This window comes from Solanum tuberosum, unplaced genomic scaffold, assembly GCF_000226075.1.
Source record: "Solanum tuberosum cultivar DM 1-3 516 R44 unplaced genomic scaffold, SolTub_3.0 scf00172, whole genome shotgun sequence".
Taxonomy (NCBI): domain Eukaryota; kingdom Viridiplantae; phylum Streptophyta; class Magnoliopsida; order Solanales; family Solanaceae; genus Solanum; species Solanum tuberosum.
In genome coordinates, this window is record NW_006239095.1 from 277,938 (window position 1) to 287,864 (window position 9,927).

The 9,927-nt window shown below is 35.6% G+C and overlaps 2 protein-coding genes across 2 annotated transcripts in view; one reads left to right on the forward strand and one right to left on the reverse strand.

Moving 5' to 3' along the window:
* Positions 1 to 350: 350 nt before the first annotated feature.
* LOC107061801 (putative late blight resistance protein homolog R1B-16) lies at positions 351 to 1,729 on the reverse strand. Its single transcript, XM_015311638.1, has 4 exons — positions 1,251 to 1,729; positions 1,044 to 1,150; positions 802 to 933; positions 351 to 748 (listed from the first exon to the last, which is right to left on the reverse strand). The coding sequence occupies exons 1-4, from the start codon at positions 1,727 to 1,729 to the stop codon at positions 351 to 353; spliced, it is 1,116 nt and encodes a 371-aa protein (XP_015167124.1).
* A 7,185-nt stretch (positions 1,730 to 8,914) lies between these two features.
* The window catches only part of LOC102600836 (importin subunit beta-3-like), a 4,696-nt gene continuing 3,683 nt past the window's right edge, over positions 8,915 to 9,927 (forward strand). Inside the window, exon 1 of the mRNA XM_015311639.1 lies at positions 8,915 to 9,274. Coding sequence (XP_015167125.1) covers positions 8,915 to 9,274 — 360 coding nt within the window. The remainder of the gene's footprint in view (positions 9,275 to 9,927) is intronic.

Below are 9,927 nucleotides of genomic sequence, written 5' to 3' on the forward strand. Positions count from 1 at the left end.
CAGCTCAGTGCACAAAGCATCCCACGTTTACACAGGGTTCGGAAAGGGATTCACTCCAAGGGGTGTGATGTTGGCACCCTACCTTGATGCAGCACCGCAAGGGGATGTGTCTACACTGGTCAAACCCATGATCTATAGTCACACAAAGACAACTTTACTATTGCTCTAAGGCTGCCATCGAAGTACAAATGCAAATCAATAAAGAAAAATGTCTTCAACTTCCTAGCTTCCATCTAGCAGGATATGAACAAATGAAACAGCTTAAGAGAATCATTGAGCTTTACAAGATCAGCAAATAAGCTTGAGTCAGTTATACCTGTTGAACCAGTATTGCAGTTTTTATATGCACATCAGGTTGACGAATCCAAGGGGTAAATAAGGACCTTGAGCACTTCATTTCCATATCCTTCTTGCTCTTCCTGAATTTGCCTGACTGAGTTTTCAAGAGACTCACCGCATCGTTTCACTTCAATCATCTTCAGAGTAAGAATTTCTCCAACAACAGAAGGAATTTCTTGAAGATGGAAGCAGTTTTCTACCAGAAGCTGTTCGAGGTTGGGCAAGGACTCATCTGAGGCATTCCATGTTGTAATTTTAAGGGATCTCAATTTAAGAACCTTGAGGGTCAGAAACTCTTCATCTTCAATGTCCCATTTTTCCTGTTGAAATGCTCTATGCTCCAACTTGAGAACCACTAAATTTGGTAATCTTCCGATATTAGACATTACACTTTGTGGCAACAAAACATCTGATGAGTTAGCTTTGTTAGTGTTTCAGGCAAGCTGAATTTCAAGATCTTACCATTCACACTGAGTGTTTCAAGTTGAAGAGCATCCAATCTGAGTTTGAGAGGCTCTTTACACTGGCACTTGAGCTTTCGCAGTCTATTTGCCATCTTGATCATGTAGTCTGCTTGCTTATTAGTCAGAGACACTGTGGCCAAAAGATGCAACAGGTACTACATGGACATGCTTTAACCCTGGCATATCCCAGATGGTCATCGGCAGTATTGTACCACTGCCTACTGTTATTACAAGCAATACCTCTAGGTTTGAAAGGTTCGATATCCATGATGGCATTGATTCCATATAGCCTTTGATTCCTAAGTACTTCAGATGGATCTGATCTTTTAATCTCTGGAATGAACTGTCTGACACAGGACATTCCATTTGTAGAACTCTTACAGTTTAAAGTTCTCGAGATCAAAAAATTCCTGGCAGCCAGATTTCGGGGGTCTGAAGAATGCAGACCGAACTTGCAGGTTTCCAATCCTCTCTGCCCAATAAAGGCTACGATCAATGCAAAGCCTCCGATTCTCATAAAAGGAACTTGAAAAATCTGTCTTCCCATTGCTTGCTAGCTGCATAAACTTCTCTTCCTTGGCTTTTGTCACACAAAAATCATGCAACACATCATGAATGTGACATGTTCTGACTCCTCCAATGGACCTTTTCTTGCTCACCATAATCAAGCTTCTTCCGATGAGATCATTCAGTAAACTTTCAGCAACAACTGTGTTTGGAATAAATCCCTCAATAGTCCATAACCATGCCAAGTTTGTGAATGAAATTTTTTCATCCTCCTGAAATGATGCAAAATAAAGAAGGCAGGGCTTGAGGTAATCTGGCAAGTGCTTGTAGCTCAATTCTATTACATCCAAGCACTCTTTTGCACTAGTGACAGTATCTAAATTTGTACTCTCTGCAATTTTTTCTCCAACTTTCCTCATTTTTGCTTATCCCAGACAAAACTCCAGCTACCAAAATCACAAGGAGAGGTAGTCCTTGACACTTTCTCGCGATGTTTTCTCCTACTTTAGATAGGTCTGATGGACAAGTTTGTTCCTTGAACAGCTTGATTTTCATCAGTTCCCAACTTTCATTTTCGAAAAGAGCACGAAGGTGAAGAGGTGCTCTATCAGGGTTAATTTCTGAAGCCACATCGCTGAGTCTGCTAGTTAATAAAATCCTGCTTCCATTATTATCATCCGGGAAGCATCCTCTCAAGTCATCCCATGTGTCAACACTCCAAATGTCATCAATGTAGAGAAGGTACCTCTTCCTTTTAAGAGTTTCTGCAAAGCATCTGCTGGATTTTTCTCATTCTGTTGATTGGAACTTTTAACTTGATTCAAGATTTCAAGCAGCAACTTTCTCCTGTCATAAGCTTGGGAAACACAGCACTTAGCTTTGACATCGAAATGAAGTTGTATGTTCTCATCATGATAAACTTTCTTTGCTAGTGTAGTCTTTCCAAGACCAGGCATCCCTACAATAGACACAATATCCAAGTCCTTTGGTCCTCTAGTGAGCCGGTCGATTAGCAAGTCAGTCTCTTCATCAAAACCTACCACTACCTCATCAAGTTGTGTAGTCTCAACTACTTGTCTGACAGGATTTGGTGTTTGTTCTTCGATAAGGACTTCAACTTCTCGCACAATCGTAGCATGGAACTCTTCCAACTGATCCTTGACAAGCTTAGTTTCGTTTGTGATCTTACATAACAAATGCAGATACCAAACAGGATAATCTCCGGTAATCAGGCAATCAATAATGCATTCCGCCTGGTATGCGAGAGATATGACTTTTGTCCAAAGATCATGTTTCTTCACCTCCTCAAACTCATGTTTTTTCTTCTCAAATTTCTCCATGCAGGACCTTAGGAGAGATAACTCCTCCTGAGATTCTGCGATAAGATGCTTGACAACAGAATCACACTTTCCGTCTTGCAGCAGATCTTTCAGATAGCGTAAGAGGGAATCAATAAAGCCTAATCCATTTGTCCTGGGGTAATTACACTGTGATGATAATGGAGCTTCCAAAATGACATCTTTTACATCTTCCATGACACTGCCAATCTTTTTTAACAAAGTCTGCGAATACCGAGTTAACTTCTGCTGCTTTATCAACAGAGAAAGAGTAAGCAGCAGATGCTACCTCAGCAATAAGACCTTCAATGCATGTAAGAATGTCACTCAATTTCCCCTGATTGACACATAGATCTTCAGGTGGATAAATGAGCAAAGTTACCAATTGCTTTGATGCATGGTAAAGGTCATTTATAAGAGGAAACATCAAAGAATATGCCTCACCATTTGATAACTCCAACAGATCCTTGAAGAGAAACTGAACAAAACCTTCCACAAATTCTTTCACATCCCGGATGTACTGGATTTGGAATTTAACTAAACCTCTTAGAGCTCCAGTATAGATTTCTGAAACACGGGGATCAATGGGGTTGATCTCTCGCAAAACGTTAGAGATCTTAAGTCTCAAACCAGATGCCAGATCATTGTCCATTTCTTCCACATAACATAGGTAACAAATGTAAGCAGCATTCCGAGTGACAACCTCCACGTGATCAAAGAGCATTCTGGATTTCTCTAGTTCCATGTTTGCATCTTTTATGAAATTGAGGAAGGTTTTGAGATATTTTAAACTTTCTTCAGAAGAACAAACTTGTCCAGCTCATTCTTGTTCATGAAAAGATCCATCACATTCTGAAGGATGTATTCGATGAACTTATGAAACAACCGGCAGCATACATTTGGTAAAGTCCATCTTCCTGGAACCAGTGATAGGAGAAACTCATAACCTTCTATGACTTCTGCAGAAGATAAGTCTGACCTTGGCCCCGAAAAAGTATCACCGACTTGCATTCCATGTCCTAGCAATCTCCCATCCTTAATCCTCCCTTTTTGAGTTGCCCAAAACAAAAAAGTATCAAGAAATCTCCTCTCTATTTCAGACATTTGTTTCCCCGTCAAAGTGTCCTGAGAATAAAGAGACATTTTAGGACCAAACATGAGATTTACAACCTTATAACAGAATTTCTTTGATATGTTTATAACTCTTTACAACAGGAACATGAGATTTTCTTTTTCTCTGTAAAGAAAACTATGTTGCTCGGACTCTTCAAAAGTGTTAACAGGTGTGTGTCGGATTCTCCAAAAGTAGTGTATTTTTGGAGAATCTGACACGGGTGCAACATCGAATTGGGACTTCCTGGCATGAATTCAGATTAGTCAGGGACCAAAGCAGGTCCCAAACATCGGGTAGAAAACCAAAAAAGATGATACTTGTATGTACAGATTTACTCGTTTGAATTTATACTATTAACTGATTCAACTTACAAAACTATTGACCAACAGGCAAGTCATAATTAAAATCATACTAAACTCAAAATTTCAGTACTGATTGTATAAAGATTCAGTTTTATCATGTTAATTACACATAGTTGTTACTGTTCAATTTTTGTTCAAGATGCAATAATGCAATAGAAATAAGTTGGCTCAAGAGTCTATTACCTTTGATAACTCTGAGAGAACAAGAATTACTTCTTGCTGAGTATTTTCATTTATTTACTCAAAATGTAAGAAAGTACTAATGAAGGATAAGGCACAATCATTAAGGCACAACTACCCAGAGACACACCTTAACTAAACTAAGGTCCTATTATCTCGAATCCATTTTTTTCTTAATTTCGTACACCTTTTTGGCTTACGTGCCATCCAAAAATTTTCCACATGCCTCAACTACGTGGAGTCACAGAGTGTGCCACGTAAGCCAAAAGGTGTACAAAATTATAAAAAAAAATGAGTTCGAGGGGTAATAGGACTTCAATTAAAGTGTCTCTCTAAGATTTCGATCATAGTCTAGGGGTACTTGTGCCTTATCCTGAACAAGAGACTTGGGAGCAAGTTGGATTCTTTTTTAATCAACTAGTTTAGTTGTTTTACATTTGGTGAGTCATGTTAAGTGTGATGGATTTTTTTTTTTTTATAGCCATTGACCTTACTTTGTTTTTTAGTTAAACAAAGAGAAGACTCAGACAACTTTGTGTGAGACACAAAATGGGGGTGAACAATTGGATCAATATTTGCAATGACTACATTGATTCTTGAAAGAGCCTCAGAAATCATGGGATTTATCAAATACCAAAACATTTACAGACCATTTTTTTAGTATTCAGGGGCTACTCAATTGAAATTGGGCAATTTTCTCAATTTTTCGAGTGTTAGTCAATAAATTTTTTGGTGATATGGTTTTCAGACACTTTTTTTTCCAAAATCTTTACAGGACCTTCCGCAATGACTTAGGGGAATAATACGTATAACCTCACCACGATCCACAATATTTTCTAGCATTTAGGGCCACTCTTTCTCAGTTTTTCATGTGTGACGAAATTTTTGGAGCTATGATTTTCAAGCACTTTTTTTTTTCAAAACCTTTACAAGACCCTCCATAATGTCCTGGGGGGACAATATGTATGGTCTCACCATGATCCATGCCATTTTTTAGTATTTAGGGTCCACTCAACAGGAATTAGGCAATTTTCTCAATTTTTCATGTATGTTAGTACATGATTTTTTTGGTGATATGGATTGTTGAAACTTTTTTGCAAAAACATTCCAGGACCCTCTGTAATGATAACAATACTATAATTCACGCCACTTTCTTAGCATTTAGGGTCCATTCAAAAGGAATTAGATGATTTTCTCAATTTTTCGTGTATGTTAGTACATTAATTTTTGCCATAATACATAAATATGCCTTTTAACTTTGCTTCAACTGATATCTATGTCCTCCAACTTTGGATATGCACAAATAAACACTTTAACTTGTATAAAGTTACCATCGGTGATATGGTTTTCAAGCACTTTTTTCTTAACTTTTTCTGTCAATTCTTCCTAAAAACTGACATTTATCTAACTCCATTCTTTTTTTAAAAATAAATAAAATACCCAGCACTTGGCCAGTGGCACCAAATGACCATTTATCTGACTCCATATTATAGGAATGAGTCAATTTTAATTTATTATCTGTTTAGTTGAATGGTCACTATTTTCATAAATTTATACATCAACTATTGCTATTTTTATCTTTCAATTTATACATGAAATGGTCAATCAATAAGGCAAGAAGATTAATACTTGTTGCTTTATCTTAATTGATCACATCATGAAAATTATACACATTAATTTTCTTCCATATTATAGATATTGTGTATAAGGGAAAGGGAAAATGAGGAGGGAATTACGAGGAATCAAACCCTCATCAATAATGTGAAAGTTCATGTAACCAACCAACCAAACTATTAAGATTTTTCCGAATATATATAGCATAACACTACTAAAGAATGAAAAATGTTTCTTTGTATCTCCATATTTAAAATTTGATAGTTCACTTAGTAGGTTCATAATCCACATTGGTCATTTAAAGAAATATATGTTTTATTCTTCATTTGTAATTGTTTATCAAAGCTTTGTTCTAATAATTGATATTATTTTATAACGTCATATATTGTCCGACTCGATATACACGCAAGAAAATTTTAACCAATATGTTGAATGAAATATGATATGCATAATATGTAAGGGCATCTCCAACCCAAACACCAAATTTCAACACTATATTTGGTGTAATCAACTCCAACCCACTGCACCAAATTTTACATCAAAAAGGAATATTTTTCTCTCTATTCATTATTATATTATTATTTCATTTATATTTTCTTATTTCATAAAACAAATTCTTTCTAAAACATTCACCATATATAATTCATATTATTTCCTTTTATAATCGTTTAATATAAAATTATTTTGTACCATAATTTTTTAAATAATATAAATTGCTAGCAAATATTATACATTATACGTAATAATGGATAATACAAATAAAAGTGAAATCATTAATAAAATACAATTAAATAAACATTACATAATTGAAAAAGTATTTTAAATTCTATATAAATATTCAACTTTCAAGATCACTACGGTGCTCCCATAAATGCTCTATTAATGCATTACGTAGTTCAAAATGGGCAATGTTTGCATTTTTAATTTTTGTGAAGGTTAATTGTAGTTATATCCAATTATAATTTATAGTAGAATTAACATAAGTTTAATTTTAAAAAAAAGTCATATATAGAAAAATTAATTTATAAAAAAGCTAAATTTTATATCTAAAATTAATATTATAAAAATATTACATAAAAAATAATTAAATATACAAGAGATTTAATTAAAACATACAATTTATATAATGTTTAATTAAAAGTTTGTATAATGAAATAATATTAAAATATTCAAAAAGTGAATTGGTGTGATGAATAATGTTACACCAAATTTGGTGTAACACTATTCACACACCAAATTTGGTGTGGGTTGGAGATCAAAACGCCAAATTTTACACCAAATTTAGGATTTGGTGTTGGGTTGGAGATGGTCTAAATATGTCCTTTAAAATGGTTTCAGCTGACATCTAAACCCTCCAACTTTGGGAGTGCACACATAGATACTTAAACTTGTATAAAATTGAACAAGTAGACAACGTGTCCTATGTGACATAATACATGTAGAACGCCATGTAGGACACAAAATTGACATGTATGACTCCACGTAAGGCGAATGTGTTTATTTATTTGATTTTATACTAGTTTAAGTACCTATATGTGCACACCCAAAGTTAGAGGATATAAATGTCAGTTGAGGTAGAGGTAGACAAAAGAAGTATTGGGGAAAGTGATTAGACAGGACATGGTGCAACTTCACATTACCGAGGGCATGACTCTAGATAGGAAAGAGCGGAGGTCGCGTATAAGGGTAAAAGGTTAGTAGGGGAAGAGTATTGTCTTGCCCTGTGAAAGCTTAGGCTTGTTAGCGTATGCCACAGTACTAGTCGTGTTCTTGTCATATGTTGTTTATTGTACTTCGTTTATCATATGTTGTTTATTGCATTTCGTTTATCACACTATTTTGCTGTTAGTATTGTTTCTTTCTTGTAGACCTTACAATAATTCTTTTCGTATTGTCTGTTATGCTTTATTCATTGTTTTCTTCCACTACTTGAGTTTGATGCACTTGAGTCGAGAGTTTTAGAAACAACCTCTCTACCTTCACGAGGTAGTGATACGGTATGCACACTTAGTGAGATTTCACTGGGTATGTTGTTGTTGTTGTTGTTGTTGTTGTATGAAGAAATTAAGTTGAAGTGTGTTGGTGTTTTCATCCAAAAGTAGATAACATAAATAGATAAATTGCAGAATATCAGACAGGAAGCAGGCATCATGTCAACAGCATTGTGACTTCTTATATAAAAAAAATACTCTTGTTAGAGTCAACTCTACTTGTTTAAACAATTCTTGGAACGAAATGCTTAAATGAAGAGAGTGGTAAGTACCAGTAACCAAAACAAGTTTGTTTTTTTGTTCGGAAATTGAAAAAAAAAAAGACTAAAAGAAGCTCTCCATGGATATTAGTGAGTCGACTCAGATGAAGGCGATTCTAGGACCTGAATCCGAGCCATTTGAAACTTTCATTTACGATCACATGGAGAGATCAGGGGAAAATGATTCAATATTGAACATGATGAAGCTCAAGGATCCTGACTCCCTTGCTCTTAAGCTTTCTGACTTTCTCAGTTCTTCTCAAAACTCTGATTTCCGTGAAAAATGTGCTAAAATCCTTTATGAATTGCTTGTTGGTGATGGTGAGGGGTGCATTTGGAACAATCTAAGTTCATCAACTCAATCCACCATCAAGTGTATCCTTGTTGTTCGTATAATGCTCGAAGAATCAGAATCCATCATCAAGCACTTATGCTACAGCTTTTCGAACCTATTTCTACCATCTGATAGCTGGCCTGAATTGTTGCCTTTCTTACACGAATGTGTTAATTCCAATTCAAACACGTTAAGAGACTCTTTTTTCTTAATCTTCTCTGGATTTTCTGAAGTCGTTTGCCAAACATTAGTCCCTGATATAATGATCTCGTTCCCAGTTTTCCTAAATACACTGAATGATGATACCCTTGATCCTCAAGTGAGGGTCGGGGTTCTGACCACTGCAGTCTGATTCATTCTGTACCTCCCCAGTTCAAATGATAGGGAGTGGTTTCAGAATCTATTGCCAGCTATGCTGAGGGCGCTGACTGACGCAGTGAGAAATGATGCTGCACAAAACATGCTAAATCTTTTTATTGAGTTGGCAAAGAAAGAGCCTAGGTTCTTCAGGAGGCAGCTTGTGGATGTAGTGAGTGACATGTTTGAGATAGCTGAGGATAAGAGTGTGAAAGAGAAGACAAAGCACTTGGCAGTTGAGTTCGTGTTAACTTTGGTTGAGGCGAAGAAAAAGGCTCCGGGGATGATGAAGAAGTTACCCTTCTTTACAAACAGATGTTTTGCAATGATTTTGAAGTTGTTACTGGATATTGAGGATGAACCTAGCTGGTATAGCACAGACACTGAACATGAGTACGCAGGGGAAACTGTTGAAGTTTGCTTTTAGTTACTGCAGTAACTTTTAACAAAATAAGTTATTTAGTTTGAATAAATTTGAATTTTGAATTTTAGTTAGTTTGTTTATGTTGTTGAGATATTTTAGGTTGTTTAAATTTTAAATTATGCAGATTATGTGTTCTATGTTGGCTATTTAAAGCCCTCAATGCTTAATAAAATTATTGAAAGCTATTGAAAGTCATTTCAATCCATTGAGAGACATTTTCAATCTTTTTGTGCTGCCCCCATTTTTAAAAAACACCAACAGTGGTATCAAGAGCTTCATTGATCTTAAGGGATCTGTGAAATCTTCCAAAGAACTACCATACATTTTTAACCTGTAAGGGCTACCTTTTTAACCCGTCAAGGCTACCCATTTTAACCCATCAGGGCTACTTTTTCAACCCGTGCATTTTTCAACGCACAGGCTTTTCTAAATCATTTTTTAACCAAAATAATGGCAAGCAACTGTCTCTCTTTGAATGCCCCACAAATTTTCACAGACGAAAACTATCAAATTTGGTCTGTGAGAATAAAACCATATTTTGAAACATATGTGATATGTGAGGTTGTGATGGAAGAAAAAACTCTTACAGCCTCACTCTGCAAATTATACAAAAGTTCAGATTAAAGCACTTTCAAAAAAACTTC